The 19,513-nt window shown below is 34.4% G+C and overlaps 1 protein-coding gene across 1 annotated transcript; it reads left to right on the forward strand.

Annotated features, from left to right (window-relative positions):
• The first annotated feature begins 1,230 nt into the window (after positions 1 to 1,230).
• On the forward strand, positions 1,231 to 12,307 carry LOC105345372 (protein unc-93 homolog A). The gene is made up of 4 exons (XM_011453497.4): positions 1,231 to 1,814; positions 5,389 to 6,482; positions 9,792 to 10,062; positions 10,572 to 12,307. Exons 2-4 carry the CDS (start codon positions 5,403 to 5,405, stop codon positions 10,799 to 10,801), a joined length of 1,581 nt encoding a protein of 526 aa, XP_011451799.3. The 5' UTR covers positions 1,231 to 1,814; positions 5,389 to 5,402; the 3' UTR covers positions 10,802 to 12,307.
• Positions 12,308 to 19,513: the final 7,206 nt, after the last annotated feature.

Raw genomic sequence — 19,513 nt, forward strand, 5'->3', positions numbered from 1 at the left:
GGAAAGTAATGAATTACATAACCATTACTTGTAATGCTAATTTTGTGGCATTACACATTACTAGCATTACTTTGAAAACATGTAATGCATTGCAATGCATTACCATTACATTTAGCATTACCCCAAGCCTGCCTAGCAGTATGCGTCACCAAGTGAAACGAAGTTGGTTCATGTATGCTAGCAGTATGCGTCACCAAGTGAAACGAAGTTGGTTCATGTATGCTAGCAGTATCTGTCACCAAGCGAAACGAAGTTGGTTTATGTACGCTAGAAGTATGCGTCACCAAGTGAAACGAAGTCGTTCATGTATACTAGCTGTATGCTTGACCAATTGTAACGTAGTTACTCTGAACAAAGTCGGGGTTGGTACATGTATACTAGTAGTATGCGTCTTCAAGTGAAACGAAGTTGTAACTCAGAACACAGTGAGGGTTGGTATACTACAATGTAGCAATAGGACCTGTGCGTCACCAAGTGAAACGTATTGATATTAAACAAAGTGAGGATTGATCTAACATAATTGTATAATGCGCAACGAGATAAAACGCATTATCACTGAAAAAGTGTGGCACTGTGCCTTGCCAAGTTAAAAGTATTGCTACTGACAAAAGGCAGGATTGGTATACAAGCAGTATACTGAACAATATTGATACTAAACTCTGCACGGTGAGGATCGACAGTCACTATGCGTCACCAAGCAGAGATAGACCGCGGTAGAATATCTCTGCTAACGATAGTTTATATAACAGCCCCTATTCCATCCCTTACTCTCCTCCCATCGCCACCCCACCCCAAACAAATAAGGATTGGGTCTAGTCTCGCAGTGTCCGTAAGTTTTATATGAGTCGTGCAAAAGAAACTATCAAAAGAAACTATCTATGCATTTAGCCTATAACTCATAAACACAAGGTTAAAATACCACCATTTTCACATGTACGACAGTTTTAAATTACAACTGCAATGTACATACAATGTATTTGAGATGTGCAATAATAAAAATCATCAATACCTGTATGATGTGTTCTATAATTGCTTTAGATTAACCGGTGTATACTCCATATACATTGATTCGATCGATATGTTCCTTTTTGTTTAATAAACATGATTAATTCTGGGAACGTATTTACATTTCATTGATTTCATCCCCTCTATGAGTAGCTGTTATAAATGTAAAGAAAATAGCGTGGATATCGAGGTAAACGCTATAATTTCCCCCTGTTGTCTTAATTCACATGAACTGTTATAAAAATAGCGATTGGGTTAATCTACTCCCATTAAAACAGCGCAAGAAGCCAAGGGGCTGTGAATCTATGAACACTGCATTCATGATAGTACGTCTGCCGCTTTGCACGAAATGCATATATTACTGAACAATTGGAGAAGGCGGTGTAGTATATATATAAGCAGCGGAGATGTATCCAGATTTTCCAATAACAGAAGTGCCGTAAAATGTTGTTACCGTTCGTTTAGTGGGATCCGCGAGTTCTCCCTCCGTTGTTGAGGTAAACGGGTGTTCTAGTGTTCCATAAAACCAAGAAAAAAGGAATCGGACATAGGAAAATGAAACAGTTTTTAAGGATGCATTCCACGGGATTGAGTCTAATGGTATCCGACCTGAAGTTCTTTAGGAAGCCCGAACGAGTATTAGGATTCTTTTGAGCAGGCCCTAATTGGTTTTGTTCATCAATTAACGTAATTTCTGACAATCAATAGAAGAGTCGGCCGACAGGGAGCTTTGATTTAGGATGAGCTATAAATGTTTCTAAGTGATTTCAGGAAGACAGCGTGAATAAAATGAGGAGTTAGAGGAGCAGGTGAGTCGTATAAACCAGATAAACCAGAGAGAGAGAGAGAGAGAGAGAGAGAGAGAGAGAGAGAGAGAGAGAGAGAGAGAGAGAGAGAGAGAGAGAGGTGGAGAGAGAGATGGGGAGAGAAATAGAAAGAGAAGAGAGGGGAGAGTAAGAGAGTGCATGAGAGAGATATTTTATATGGATATTGATGTTTAATTGGGAAAAAATCGTTAGTTCCAAGAAAGCCCTTTATTGTAAACAAGCATTTTATTTTTCATTATTGCTGAATGCCTGTCATGTTGTTCCGCCTCACAATTCATAAGGTTGAAATTGATTCCGCGAACACGGAGTACTTGTGCCCCCAAGGAAAAGAAATATTTGTTTTCAAAATGACGGTAGTTGGCTGTTTGCATGCTTAGGATCCTGGTAAAAATATTAGATATTGCGGTTTTAGTTAATGAAAATGTGATGAAAGTGACATACTATAGATATTACGCGGTCTTGTTTTGTTTGCAATGTCTTTAAAATTAGAGATTTGATTTTTGGGCTGAAGAAATCAGCATTTTTGGGTGTAAACAACTACATGTTTTCTATGCATGTACACATTTCTTGCTAACACATCTATGTGCTGTACAAAACACCTACATTCTTTGAACATGCGCGTCTACACGTGCACACTTCGAATATTCTCATTTATATTTACATATATAGAACATTATGACTTTCTCTTGAAAATCCTCTTTTCCCTTCGATCGTCTTTAAATCTCACAGCCGTTTATTTGATATCAGATGCAATAGCGTATATATCACACAATCTGAGGACAAATAAGCTTTTTATTAACAGTATAGAAATGATGCACGGGCTTTTGGGATTTCTGCTTCTTCAATCATTAAAGAACACTGGCAACCTAAATGGAAATTCGTAATCAAATCGTCGGCGATACATACAAAAGACGTTAAGCCAAAGAAAGTCTGGACAAACTCTTGGAACGGAGCGAGAGGCGATATCCCCGGATCGTCGTGTCGGACGAGGTTCTGATATTGAGTTTCGAGGCATGTCAATAGCGCCATGTTTTATGATTAAACTTCTGAATTCGCCGGAAGCACGGCCAATAGTTTTCCAATTTGTACCAATCTGACAGGCTGATATTCAGCAGACGTTCCTCTAATCCAATCCAAGAATTCCGATATTTTAATTCTACAAAATTGTCCATTTAACTCCCATCATAACTGTGATGTTTTTCTTGTTTGGCGTTTATCACTTAGAGACGTACTAAATGAATTACTGTATCCGTAGAAGACGCTGATGTTGGTAAAAACACGGCTTCAAAAACCGATTGCCTCTAGAAAATTTTATTTAGAGGGAAGGGTAAATACAGGTGAATCATTCATATATCGGATTTAAATGCTGTCAAGATGCACCCAATTTGTTTTTGAGTGTGTAAGTATACAATGTACATTTACAGTGTATGTACGTAATAATTAATAAATAAGAACAGCAAAAAATCTTATTAAGACAGTCATAAAATGAAGTAATGAGCAGTAATGAGCATGGCTCTTTTGATATATTAAAACTAACATACACACTCGTATAAAAGTACAAGATTGTGTTTATTAAGCACTTTCAGGCTTCACAGTAATAGAAAATTTTACAACAAAATATCTGCCGCCGCATCAAATGCAAAACCGCCAGCACGCTTTAAACACCTCTCTGCACTAACAGAAGAGTCAATTTGATTAGAAGCAACCGATATAGTAATGAATGCTGCAGTTTGCTATCAAAGTCATCTCTAAATCTTAAATATCATACCGGGATTTCAGAAAATTAAAATCCATGATACTTGTGTGATTTGTCACGAACTATGTGAAGAAGCCACTAACAATAAAAGTGCAGATCATATTTCGTGGCAAAACAATAAATATTTTGTCGCTATGAGAGAGAGAGAGAGAGAGAGAGAGAGAGAGAGAGAGAGAGAGAGAGAGTTTGTTTTATCTTCAATGTGATGTTTTTGCACGTTCATTTATGAATCATTATCATAAGGTAACTCCTAACTCGGGGATTGCAGGCACACGGACTAAGCCAGCTCTTCGTATCTATGAAAAAAAGATATTATTCTAATTTTGGGTACGAAGATCAAAACGGTTTTTATTAGCCCCTGTCCCTGTGTCTGCAGGTTAGAATTTTCTCTACTGAGCTATAAAGGTAGATAAACACAGTTACATGTCTTGGAAACTTTTTTGATTATGTTCTCCCTAATTGTTTATGGACAGTGTGTGAACCTATCAACCTCATTTTTCACGATATGAGGTGGTATCGTGTTTTAAGTGTGCAAAAATTATGACAATAAAGCTCGAAATATCGTTAAAACAAATTCCAAATTATTTTAAGGTAGCTCACTACACTTTGCAATACGTAGATAGCATGATGGATATGCATATATATCATATACCTAGAAGTGTATCAGCCCTGATACACGTGTTTTGGACTAGGCGAGACAGCAACTGGAATTAAGCGGCTTGGGCCGATACCAGCCGCTCGGGCTGATACTAGGGCCGAGATCAAAACAACAGTGTGATATTCTATATGTATATATCAAATTGGCGAAAAATTGTGCAATTTTGGATCAAAAATTATTTTTTCAAAAATTTAATTCATTAAACATGAACAAAAGCCCCAGGGTAATAGGAACTCATGATCTGTGGTTCACAAGCCAATACTTTAACCGCTGAGCTATGGCGATATACAACCAAATCGATTGTTACGAACAGTTTAACAAAACATCGCCATCTTGTGGCATAGTGTCTTAAAAAGCAGAAGTCTAGGTGAAGTGAGGTACCTTAAGTAACTGTTATTTGGTATAATTTTGCTCTAATGAATAGAATCTTGACAAAAAGATTAATACGCTTTTTTCACAATAATGTACAAAAATATGAAGTAAAAAGCAAAATCTGCCACATCAAAACGAAACCGTTTGATATATATCATCAGATGCTTTGTGTCTCATGGTTACAGAGACCAAAAAATGTAATGTTTCGCAAAGTCAATAAATCTGTATAGAAAAACATCATATTTCATATCAGAGGTAAATCAACCCGGTCTGATTATCGGTTTATGATTTATGTTGCAAAATTTGTATGATAAAAGAAATACATTTGGCAAAGTCAGCATAAATGGGGAAAGAAGGCAGAATGCTTTATGATGGAAATATTAGTGGTTTTGAGGCGGGCTGTTACGTCAATGAGATGCCAGTTACATGTCGATTCACAATTCATCCACAAAAACATTGAACGAACAAAAGAGTGAAGTACAGCGACAGACAGTGCATCTATGAATATCTCAGTCAACAGAATTCCTCATGAATTTTCTGTAGCCGATCCTAAAAAATCCTTACATTAACAGAAAAGTTAATAAGCTTAGAAATCGCTCCAATTCGTGATTTTCGTCTTTGACCCGAGTTTACCGTTATAGTTAGTTTGACATTTTAGAGAATAAATACTGTGAATTACTAAGTATTGGATTTTCAAAGAGTTTATCAATAATGAATAATTACAATACCAATAAGAATAAACAATGTTTTAATTGTTTTATTTTTCAAAGGATTCGTGGACAAGATGGCGACGGGGATGTCCAACATGGAAGTATGCCGGGAGAAGCTGTTAATGGCGTCCCTGAAGGCGCCGTCCCAGCAGCACATCAATGCCAACCTCCTGGTTTCCCTACCCGACTTCGACAAAAGTCGACGAAGAAGTACTATACATTCCTACACCCTTTCCAATTATCATAGCCTTCCTCATGATCCCGAAACTCTCCGAACAGTGCGCGAAATGAGTCATGGAAAAGCACTGAAGAACGTTATAGTCCTCGGGATCGCCTTTATGTTTATTTTTACGGCATTTGTTTCATTGCAAGGACTCCAAAGCTCCCTTCATATTGAAAGCGGTGTCGGGGTGTTTTCTCTCTCTAGTATCTACGTAGGAACTATCATTTCCTGTTTCTTCGCCCCATGGATTATCCAACGCTTTACTACAAAATGGACGATGGTGATAACCTTTGTATTTTTCACGGGGTATTTCGCCGGAAACTTTCATCCCGAACATTACATGCTCATCCCACTGGGCGCTCTGTTAGGCCTGCTGGCAGGCCCTCTGTTTAGCGCCCAAGCGACATCAATAACAACCATAGCTTTAGCATATGCGGAACATTCTCACATCTCGGACCAAGACCATGTCATTAATAAGTTCATGGGTATTTTCTGTGGACTGTATCGAACCAGCAACATCTGGGGAAACCTTATCACAACACTCGTGATTAATAAGAACACCACTGGAGCTGGAGAGTATCAACTGAACCATTCGAACATCTCTTGTGGGTCGCGATATTGTCTGAAAAATAATAGCTCAAACGAGGACCTGTCTCAGGATCTGATAACAACGATAGACAACAGCACAAAAGTGATGCTGCTCAGTATCTACATGGGCTGCGGGGTGATGGGGATAGTCACACTCATCTCTCTGTTCGACCAGCACAAGCGAAGGCGGAAAAACCACCATTACAATGACGACGAACTGACGTCATCAGAAATATTTTTATCCACATTAAAGATGTTCAAGGATTCCAAATGTCAGCTTCTGATCCTTATTGTGGTGTTCGTGGGGCTTGAACAGGGGTTCATGTTCAGCGATTTTACTCAGGTCTAGTATCAGAGCAATTTAATAAGTATAGCATCACATTAATCACAATGACAATATTGATCAAATTCTGTGGAATCATTTCATATAGTTAGGGTGGTGGGGACGTTTTGGGGGTTGTAAAAAGTTATTGGTTTGCAATGGTGGTGACGTCATTTGGTAAACAACCGTCCCGGTGAAAGTAATATCTAATGTCTAATATATGAAAGCTCAACATGTCAAGTTTCTGGTATTAATATAAACCGTAATTAACAGCCATTAAATGCGAACATATAGCAAAATTTTACGATCAGTGTTGATTCAACAGTACGTCTTGAGGTGTCCGTCGCTGATTTTGTATTTCCTTATCTTTAAGAACAATTATAAAAGTGATCAACAGTAATACACGTGTACTTGATGTTTCGATTCTTCAACCGTTCGCTTCCAAACATTAAAACTGTATAAAAACATTGTTTTCCCCTTGACTGAATTGTCACACCTTCGTCGGATTAAATATGGCACTCGACTGCCAGGTATATCTCTATGTCATTCTGGTGAGAATTAAATCAATTAATATTCAGCAATATGGCCGACGGTTTTTCTAATCATCCCCATATTTCATATTATTTAGTATAGAAACCTAGTTCCGAAAGTTCTTAAATATTTGGAGTACTTGCTCTTTTAAATAACTTAAATAACTTTGTCTGGAGCGGAATAAAATGGCAGCATCAAGATTTGCTAAAACTTCTGCGGAGGAAACGGAGAAAAAGTTTAAAATGAAATAGCAACAACACATTGTTAGTGAACAAGGGTGCAACAAAGATTTTCAAAGATGAGAATGTGAAAATTTTGAAGAGAACGCCTGTATTTAATATTGAACGATATGTAAGGCCACTTTTACGTTTTTTGATTTTTGAAAAGCATCGCTTCTTGTGAAATAAATGTCTCACTTGATTGTCCTCGGGGAAAACAAAACACTTATTAGGATCGTTTCTGACTGACTATGGAAATATACCGGGTTGATCTTCGCCCCGTCGTCTATGGGATTAATCACCCCAATAGTCTGTCAGTAACAAACCTCATAAGTAATATTATACTGCAATGTAAAAAAAATTTAACCGTTTTGTGAGACAATATATAAGTACAAGATTACAAATTAACATTAAAAATAAATGAACGATGTGATCTATAGTGATATCGCAATGTGCTACTCACCATAAAGTATTAATAAAGGTATAATGGATATTGCTGATAGAGATATAAATGCGAATGACTTAGATAGAAATGACCTCTAAACGCACCCTTAATGGAATATCTTGATAAAAAAAAGAAAGAATGATACAGGAAGTACTTGGCATCGACTTCCTATCGCTGTTCGTTACTGTCAGATTCTTTGTGACTTTATAGTATCCTTTTAGTACTAGCGTATGATGGACAGCAGCGAGATAAAGGTTATTTACGGCATTGCAGTAAATGAAATCAACATGATCAATTTCGAGTTTTTGCATACTATAGGACAAATTAGGCATGCAAATTTCAAATTAACTATATACATTTATATGCCTCTTGTATATCGATATTAATTTATTATTCTGTGTTTTACATAGTTTTTAAATGACATCATTACAATATTTGGTCGGCATAAGCATATCATTGTAAGATTAGAATATGATACATTACTTTCACCCAAATTTTAAAGTATTGTTTTTTTATTTTTACAAACGATGTTAAAATATTACTCATATTGACATCTACCAGAGCGATATTTTGTTTGTTTTCACGCGATTCAGTTAAAAACAAATGTGCTTTGGTATCCCTGAGAGAAAACAGCTTCCACTTATGGCCCGATCTTCGTACATTATTCATTAATTTCCTATGAAGTCCCCGGTAATATTTTGATTAAAATGTTCTACATGGAAGGAATGTCTGCATGCGTGTCTGGGCCATGTTAAATGGTACAGTGTACATCAGTTGTGGGAGGCTAATTATCAGACAGGGAATGGTATTTTTGCATGCAATAATCTACGGCTGGCTTCAAATAAGCAGACTCCATAAACACCACTCTGTAGACACTTCATACTCTGAAGGTACAAATGAACTTTTTACTGGTCTAATTATTATTTTTTAGGGACGTCAATGCACACCGCATGCTACTTGTTAACGCATAATGACGCCATACAAAACTGTTGTATTTTTAGAAGTAGATTGCAAAAACCGCTCTCTTTGATTAATTCGACACCTACTCCCCCAGTTATGGCTTAACACAAAATGGTTGAAAACGTCAGAACATAAAATCCGACACCGCCTTTGGGCTCCATGTAAAGCGGAAAAACATCGCTGAACTGCAGATACGGCATTATATAATTGTTGTGGTGTGCTGGTTGAAAAGGGCATATTTTCCTGTGACGATAAAGCGTTAATCAAAACGGTCCAGTTATAATCTCCATAGCTAAACCATGCCGATTATGTTTCCAATAAAAATCATGTTATCGATTCAACAAGTTCTTTTTGCCCTAGATCTTGACATAAAGGAGTCTTATTTGGTGCTTCACGCATATCTAAACACCGTAGCTGCACGAATGTAAAGCATAATTTAGTTTCTGAAAAGATATCAGGTCATGAAGGATTAGAAAATGAAGTCAAAGAGCCTAGATTGTGCAATAATGAAATCAATCAGGACAGCATTGATTTTTCCGGCCCGAACGGAAGTTATCAAGTGCGAATCGATGTTCATTCTCAAAACAGCACCTCCTCGTGTTATTTGCACTGAGCCCAGAATAAAGGAACTAGCTGTTTTCTAGAGCCAATTATACAGCCAAATTCTCCTGACACATTCTGACTTTGTTGCTGAAGTGTTCTTGACACCTGTATTAAGCTAACTAGTTGAAATCTTCTTTACCGACGTGAAAAATGGAAAATATTTGCGATGTATTCAAGAAGAGTTTTGGTTTCCTCCCATACTCCTGTGAATAAAAGCATTATCTCTAACCACAGAGAAGGCGTATTTTAACCACTGCAGTAAAAGCTATCCATTATGATTGTAAAAGATATTTCAGAGAGATACATGTACAAGTATTTAAGAGAGAAAGAAAAAAATAAACTACACCGGATTGCCTTTGAAAGTTTCAAATGCTGTTATCTTCAAAAACTGTTTGCATGTTTGAATCTATGAAGAGTTCAAGGAGATACAATGTAGATTATAACATAGAGATGCATCAAGTCATAATTACATTTCTTACAAGGCATGGGTTCAATGTCCTTTGTTTATTATAACCTACTTCATGATTTAACGTCTAGTAAATAAATGAATGATTTTCTTACTTGATTTTGTAGGCTTACATAGCTTGTACCCTGGGTGTGTCTCAGATAGGCCCAATCATGATGTGTTTTGGGGCCGTGAGTTCCATTAGCTGCATTCTGATCGGGATCGTTGCCAGCCGCCATATCAAACGTTTCGCATTCATCGTGGCCGGGGCCACATTCAACGTCGGTCTCCTGATTGTTCTGTGGCTGTGGAAACCCACACTGGACGACGTCCCCAACTTCTTCGTCGTGGCGGGCTGTCTGGGTCTCTGTGACGCCATTTGGCAAACACAGACGTACAGTAGGTTTATAGAACGCGTCTCCTATTTGTCCTACATGTTAAGAAGCATCACGACATGATCTCTTAAAGATAATCTTTAGCTACAAATTTTGTTATTTCCGATCTCATGTACAGTATTTGTTTCTGTATTTGCATATTATGCAAATACAGAAACAATTCATTGTAAATGCAGGTGCAAGAAACGAAGTCAGATGTAAAAAACATTAAAGAGTTTTCTGAATTAAAATGGTGGAATCTTTTTTGTTTTAAATGAAACAGATAAACTGAAAGTGTGCTTATTTATGAGTTAATGTGTTAAAAATTTCAAGGTCTTCGAAAACATTGTTATTAATTAATAAAACGGACCTTGAATGTGTATGAGTGCGTACTTCTCGAGGAAAAGGATACAGCAATACCTTTACAATTCTAGATCTCATTTCAGTACGTTAGTTCATTACAATAATATTTCAATAACTTTTTATATCTCCCTTCGGATCAGTTCTAATGAGGATATTTCTTTTGTGTTGCAGCTCTCTTTGGGGTTCTGTTCATTGACAAACAGGAAGCTGCCTTTTCCTGCTACCGGATGCTGTACGCCACCGGATGTGCAATAGCTTTTGGATACAGCTATTTCTTGTGCGTTCAAACTAAGGTCATTGTGTTGGCCGGAGTGCTGATACTGGCTCTGTTTCTGTACTGTGTGATAGAGATGAAGGTTCAACTGCAGAGTCAACATATCAGGGATATCGTTGCTCTGTAAGTTTATGTCAGAGATTCCGTAATCTAGAGTGTATGATGTTGCAGTTTAAAATGTGATCTCTGTTATATATATATATATATATATATATATATATATATATATATATATATATATATATATATATATATATATATATATATATATATATATATCAAGAGTCAGTGAAAAGTGATTACCAACATCGGGGCTTTATGAGCGATATGTTTGTAGTATGTTATTCCAGAGTTCTATTTGGCCGTATAATATGAGTTGAATTTTGTGATGTCGGGTATCAGAGCTCTGTAAGTAGGTTACTTACATGTCGGAGGTACTGATAAATTCATAGCTCTATAAACACCGAGATGCTTTTTTGGATACGAAAACTCGGAAAATGACGTTCTGCAATAGTATGATTCTATAAGTTAGATTTAAAGGAAGTGAAAATTTTGTGAATATAGTGCTCTGATGTCATGGCGGAGTGAGTAGATTTAAGAGCTCTTTGAATAGATTTCTCTTACATTATGTCACTATGAGCAGAAAAAGGAGATTTTAGAGCTTTGTAAATAAAATTTCTCTACTATCATAGCCATGTGAATAATGAGCAAAGGAGATATATAAGCTTTGTGAAAATAAATCTCTTTTAAATAGCATGGCTATGGGAACAAAATAGGGATATTTAAAAGCTCAATGAATATAATTCTTTAAATTCATTGCTATCATATAGTAATGAACTTCAGTGGATACCGGAGCTCTGTCTGTTGATGGAGAAGGCTGATGACTTGTGTGTTAGGTGTATCTCGCATTTGGTTAATTATGTGGCTCTATTTGAATAGCTATTAATTAATAGAAATAATTAATTACTAGCTCTTTCTTAAAAGTATGATTCTTTCTTCTTTGTCAGTAGATTCTAATCACAATTCCTGTTTTTTTGGGTATCTAAAAAATAACACAAAACCATTATACTGTAATGTTCGATATATCAAACACCGGCAGAGGTGTTGTCATGATTCTTCCGAAAAACATGACTGTGAGCAGGATCTCGCAGGTCGGAATTCCTATGTCCGTCTTCAATGAAGTCTTCGGTCGGGGTGTAATACGCCTTTCAAACTATGATTGCCAGACTGTGCTACCAATTATTGCTCTTATAATTTTTTTTTTGTTTATCTTCTTAATTTAGACAAGAGTGAGCGGTCTGAAAGGATTTCAATCTGATATCTTAAAATTAAATAGGGGACCAAACCTTTGTACCATTTTGTTACCTGTAGATGGCCTATTGTGATCATTTAATGTATTGAATCTAATTAAAAACGTTTTTGGCCATAGGTTCAGACTGTGTTTTCAGGGATGCTTGTACATATATTCGTGTTGTACAGTTTTAACGCCATTGTTCCTAAGAAGTTTGCAATCGTTGTAAAACTGTTCATTTCTTCAACTATTTTGTATTATTAATTCAAAGTCTGAGTACAAGTTACTGCATGATTTATTTATTTTTATTCCGAATAAACGATAGAATTGACAACAAGCGTTGTTTTAAGAATTGTTTTGTTATTCTGCATAAGCTGAGGCAAAAATGTGCTCATATTCTTTATAAGCAATAAAATGTAGTAATTCAATCTGGAAATTCTAATATGATGCTAATTTTCGACGATTTTGCCTCTCTTTTCATGGAGAGAACTGAAAAGAGTTTACTATCATGTCTCTTATCATGTATTCATCACGAATTCGACAAAATTTGAAGTCATTGCAAGTAATTTTAGTAGATTTGTCAGTTATGAAGTCTACAATCAGAGATTTGAAATAAATGAAAGCTTGGCTTTTTTGCATTTTTTAGGGGAGAAAAGACTTACAAAAGTTGACTTTGTAATTGTGTTGGGAAGGGTGTTTCATAATGTGTTGTTTTCTGCTTGCCTATTCTGTTTATTGACGCTGTTTGGATTTTTTATTTCGTTGAAAACAGATCTGCAATTATCACAAAGAACGAAAGCAAGTAGTAATAGGTCGTCTGACTCAGGTGATGTAACCCAACAAGTTGTTTTCTACACTCAGATTAAGGACGATGTTGAGAACCTTATATTAAATAATTACTTATTACGGAATCAAATCAAAGTACTGAAGTACTGACGGGAGTTGATTTTATCGATTATCATATATTTTAAAATCAACTTATCTTGCGTGGCAATTAGTTTCTAGTCTGTATTTAAATTACGCACTTTTTATAATATGAATTAGAAATTAGAATTTTAATTAGACTTTTCAGACAAGAATTTAGAGAAACCCCATATGAATCATGTTGTGTAATATTCAAAGAAGATTTCAAACTTTGTATTAGTAATCGAAACAATTCTAAAAATTGTATGGATCCAAGCACTATTGATATTGAACTCCAGTCTCGTTCAACCAGACGCTCGGCTGTCTCCGTTAAACTCCGACAAGCAAGAGAGCCTCACTGTTTGTCGGAGATTTACGGAGACAGCCGAGCGTCTGGTTGAACGAGACTATATTAAACTCTGGCGTAGGAATACACGAGACTACATAAATATCTAAATTGTTCGTATTATATAACATCTTACTATTTTCAAAGTGTTTATATATAAGTTTCCTTAAAAAACAATGCTTCAGCAAAAATTACGTCGAATTTTTCTATTATATTTAAGAACTAAGTCTTGTCAGCGGTGATGATTTGTGCTTAGGTCCAAACACTGTTTCACTTTCGGTTTGCCAGAGTGACTGCATAGGAGAGTTGATTAAAATCAACTCCCAAAAAGTGCCTATATGTCAATTAAGAGGCAAACTTCGCCTTATAAATTAGTTTTCTATTGTTATATCTTACTAATATGAACCGTGAACTGAAACGTCAAACATTTGACGTTTGACAATTTTTAAAATCTTATATTTTAAAAAATAAAATGCATTTATCAAAATTGCAATTGCCAATTGGCTTTGTTCCAAACAATTCTGTTTATCACTTATAGCAAACACTATCGTTCACAGTAATTTTTTTTCAACTGCTGCCCGACAATCAAAAATGTGGGTTTTTTTTCAAAAGTAATTATAATGGCATTACATGAATATTGAATTTTATAGACGACATATCCATAAAATATACTTATACACTGAGAAGCCAGTACAATTAATCTTAATTCAACGATGAGTCCTGAAGCGTTTGTCTCTTTTCATTGTAGTGTTTGTTCGATTCATAAACAGTTACTTGTAATATAACAAATGAATGAAAAAAAAATTATAAAAAAATGACCAAATAATGTATTTAATCATGATAAATATGTAATCGAAAAATGACCAAATTATGTACCTGTATGTAAATATAGATATGTAGCCTAAATATTGTTATTGTGTTTTTATTGTATCAGTCATTCTACAATGACTTTTTTGGAAATTTCGTAAGAGGACAAACATGTCCATATAAAAATTCAAAAAAGTGAACCAAAGGTGTGACTTTTAAAAATAGAGATAAAAGCTTAAATCAGGACATATTTTGTACATCAATAATCAAAACGTATACTTTATAAATAAATAATTGTTTAAATACATTTACACTTGTTATAAAAACTACATATACTGAGTAGTTTGCGTATACAAAACATCGAATGCAAGACCACACTCGATACGAACAACTAATCAAATCTGCAAGGACCTTGAATATGAGTTTGCACAATTAAAATAAAATGTTTTTCTTCATACCAATAGAGTGTCATAATCATCATACGGTATATTAATTTTCTTTAAAATACTGTGCATCTATTTTTTATTGTACAAAGTGGACACATTGTCTTTGCAAGCTGTTACCCCTTAAAGGGATGTATGGCCTTCTTGTACAAATGTGGACTAAACTGTAAACATTTCTTAAATTCACTGATAGATGAAAAAAAACTTACCAAAATTGTTGTCAAAAGATAAAAAAGCAATAGGTATGAGGTTATACATGTTTTTTGCATGCAAAGTCTCGCAGCTCGAGACTTGTCTTGAAGATTTAAAAATCAGACAAAAAGTATGAAAGGAGTTCATTGGTGTCCTCTCTACAACCATTTTCTGAGAAAAAAGTTGATTTGAAGTGGCTAAAAAAAGGCATTGTTCTGTTCTTGTATGGTCAGTTTTGGGCAGAAATAAGCCAGTTCAAGAAATGTTTACATTTTTAAAACCCGATATTGAAATAGTATATTTATATAGATTGGGAAAAATATGAAGAGGACTGGATAGTCGCGGACATTTTAGACAGATGTCCATTTAAAGAAGAGCTATCTTTATGTATTAAGTTTTAGATTTCAGGAAAACAAATTTTGAAACTGATGTATATATATGACTATTTCCTTTACTAAATAAACGTTTAGAACGCAAGAAACCATATTTAAAAATCGAAAGTTATCGGATGGGTAAATTGTCCACCATCCAGACAATATTTAAAAATTCTCAGTTTGATAATCGTTAGGTATTTCGATAAACGCTGTACCCATGTACAAAATCTTTTGTATAATTTTGCTGGCTTTCCATAAGAAAGCTTTGAGGTCTTTAAAAATGTACGTAATCTCATTAAAGACGTCGTCTTTACCACACACTAGTGTTATCCAGAATGTATGGTTTGTTATGGCCATACATCTGTGTCTAAATGTGAGGAAACGTTTTGTCAGTCATATGCCTTGAGTTCAGAAAAACGAAAAACATGAACGATTTGGACGTAGACATTTGGCAAAGGGAGGTAAGGAGTATGCAAATTAGTTTCTTCAGCTAAAGAATTACATATTAAGCATATCAGAAGTATCTTGCTCTGCACTTTGAAAAATCAAATCAGTTTAATTCCGAAAAATTTAATTCATTTCCTTTTTTGATTTCACTTTAAGATAACGTTACATTTTTACTGACATGTATTCATAAGAATCGTTTAACTATCAGTTTAACTGCAAGTAAATATTTTCAATCCTTCATAAATTGAATGATATCTCGCTTTTCTAATTTCGTCTGTGTAATTGACCAATTTTTAATTTTGCAATACATATTCACTCTGCATAGACAGTTGATATACCTGTTGAAAATATACAGAAGGAGGAAAGCTATTTGTGCTAGTTATATGTTTTAAAAAAAACAAACATTTTTTTCACATATTCTTCCATTAAAATTTGTTTGTTTGAACTTGACAAATTTCGATTGTCGCATGATGTCATTGGGAGCATTAATTCCGGAATATTTTATCTTATCGGTTATTTTTTAGTGTTGTGTGATGCATGGTTTTGCTAATATTTCTTGATTTAACTTATGTTTTACACATTTTAAGCTATGTAAAGTGAAATAACACTAACGTTTAACAGTTCATAGAGAGTATTATGATTTGAAATCGCTGAATTCAATGAAAAACTGATAAAACCGTACATAGGAAAAGTTTTTTACATGGAAAGGTAAACAAAACATCAAGGGTGGAGAAACCGTATGTATATTGACAAAGTAATATCACTAAATTTATAAAACAAACAAACGCAATCATATATTTCTCAATATAAGGCAATTAAGACAACAAAGTGTGCGTTTAATCTTTGATTTAAAATGAATGAATCAAATAAATTAACGTAAAGTACATGACCTTTCATACACAACAATCCTATGAATATCACTGATCTCCATTTGATTATGAATTTTTTAAAATCTAGGATTGAGCTTGGATGACTAAACTAAAAATGAAGATATTTGTCTTTTAATTACAACTATCACTGGTACTGACGAACTTAAAGCCTTGAAAACAAAGGAGAATTATCTCTCTTAGTCCTGTTTATAATATTTGCTGTCGATGGTCTATGAAAGCTGTGGCTTAAAATGAAAACCTAATATAAATCTGTTTAAACCAGGAACTTATCATTTTAAGTTTAGGAAATCTTTCAGATTTGACACTAGCATATTAAAGGTACGGTAAAACTACCGTGTACATTTTTGTACTTTAAAAATTATTATATCATGTTAAATTGTCCTGTTATAAAGAAGGAAGAACTTTGACGTATATTGACAAAGTAATATCAACATAAAACGAAGAAGTTAGCAACTTTGTTGTATAATATTGGGGTATGGTGGTTTGTTTCAATGATCGTTTTAAAATGTTTGTTTTAAGTAATTTGTGTAATGAATGTATGCATTAGTTGATAAAAAAGATAAATTAATGAAAAAATGAGTAAAGTCCCGAGGGTCTAGAGTCCCGGGATGGAGGGGGGGGGGGGGGGTGTAGTACACAAACACACGTGACTCTGACTACTATTTAGGAACAGTGTATGCACAACATATCACTATTATATGCATGTAAATATGATTTGATATAACATGTGCAAAGGATGGCAAAAAGATTCACTACATTTTATCTCGCTTTGAAAAGGAGGCTTAACATAAAAAAGTCACCCACAATAGGCTGTATATTTCTATCTATCTAGTAGTAGTAGTAGTAGTAGTAGTCGATTTTTCCACAAATGATAGATTATGATGTTTTTGAATACATCGCTAAAAAGATCAAAAGCAAGGATTGGAATCTTAATTTCTTTTTTAACATCAGACAAAAAAATATATTTGCATATCCATTGTCCTTTCCCACTATAAGTCCATACGGAGGAACTGCAATTATTTTTTCTATAATCGCAATTGCTCTGTCTGTATACTATGACGTCATAAAGATGTGCACTAAATAATGATTTATTTCGATGTAATATTATCAACAGTCCACTCTGTTCGTGTGGTAAGATAGAAGATACGTACCATTATTTTTTCACATGTAATAAATATAAAGATGCTAGAAATGTTCTATTTAATGACTTTTTCAAATTGTAAATCTTAACATTGTCAATACTCATGTTTTACTTTGGGGTGACAGTTCAATAAGTGACAATGAAAACAAGCATTTATTTACATTAGTTTATAATTTTATCAAAAATACTGAGAGATTTAACTGATCTTATAACTACTAGTACACCGTTGTTTATTATATACATGTTAATTGCATTTATGTATACGTCCATTTTATCCACTGACCTTTATTTATGTTGTGTACACATATATTGTATTATATCTTTGTATTGGGGGAGGGCTGTCTAAGTTATGGAACTTGTGCCCAATCCCAATTGTATTTTTGTACAATAAAAATATGTTCAAATCAAATCATGTGACATCAAATACTTTTCCATGACGTTATAGATTTAAACCACCATACAATACATCATGTGTTTTTCTCCAACTCCATAAAATATGAAGGCTTTTTTTCAAATGTTAAAACATGTTTTATAATAACATTTTAAAGGAATTACTGTTATGACATATCATTGATTCTGTAAACAAATCTTTGTGAATTAAAAAGATACATTACAGTCTGAATGTTTATTTTTGATGCAAAAGCTAAATGTCAAGATCTATGCTAATACAGGGTATTGCAAGTGGTAACAATAAGTATTGTTATACTTTCATGTTAAATACTGAAATCTGATTGGTTAAGACGCAGTTAATAATATTTACTATTACCCTCAGCGTTAGCAACGCACTTGGCAACGGGTAACATTAAAAAATGTTACATGCGCGAAAATTATGCGCGTACGGTTCGCTGTAGAATTCACGTTATTCCTATATACATGTAAAAGCAGTAAAATTTTCTTAAAATTTTTAAAAAAGACATTCAGTATAACAAAATAAATAGTGCCTGTTTGGGAGGATAACAGTTGAAATTGACACCCCTCGAAAACCATTGTCAATCTCCGCTTCGCGTCGGTTGACAATGGTTTTCTCGGGGTGTCAATTTCAACTGTTACCCTCCCAAACAGGCACTATTTATATAATAAACAACGATTATTTAGTGAACATGGCGTTATGAATAGTAACTGCTCTGTTGGCATATTTTCCGTGAAAAAAGATCAAAAGCAAGGATTGGAATCTTGATTTCTTTTTTAACATCAGACAAAATAATATAACTCATATTTGTCAACATTTCACCAATCAATTGAATTATCTTTTCAATGCATTTTTGAATTAATTTTCACTTAGGGTGTACTATTTCAGTCTTATTTAATTCTGCATTAACGGATTATCATTTTTCAATTGAAAAGGATTTTTGTGTAATTAAAATAAAACTTGATACTCGTAAAGCCGAACGATGATGTTTTGCTTTTTATGGATATTTAGATGAGAAGCAATTTGTAAAAGAGTATGGGGCTCCAAGTCGTATCGACCTATCCTTGGTTAAAGAAAAAATATTTACCGAAACAAAAGCGGTCGTTTGAAACGAACATGTCTTATGTTAATTGTTAAAAGTTTTACCTGAGTTGTTAGACAAACCATCTTATGTATTTATAGCCTAAATGTTATCCTTGAACTACATGTAGGTCGAAATACTTACCTCTTACAGTCTGTATGCCATGGTTCATGCAGGTACTTGTATTAAACAATGCTATTTCTTTACTACTTGCAGGCTTAAATATACCTTGGCAGTCCGATATTAGTGAGCACAATAGTATTAAACTTATATTCTACAATAGTGGACTGTCTATGGTAGTAAAGGTACAGACATTAAGGTAAAGTTAACGTTTATAGATCATATATGCCTCATCATTCTTCGATATTACAATTTTATTTTTCAAAACAAATAGACCTTAAAAGTATCGGATACTGATACCTTATAGTTGTTTTCTGTTTATATCTAATTATGAGCTGAGATTGCAAAAGTATGAAATAATCATAGTTTTTCAAAGCTTAACTGAGGATTTACAT

Source organism: Magallana gigas, chromosome 3 (assembly GCF_963853765.1).
Source record: "Magallana gigas chromosome 3, xbMagGiga1.1, whole genome shotgun sequence".
Classification (NCBI taxonomy): Eukaryota; Metazoa; Mollusca; class Bivalvia; order Ostreida; family Ostreidae; genus Magallana; species Magallana gigas.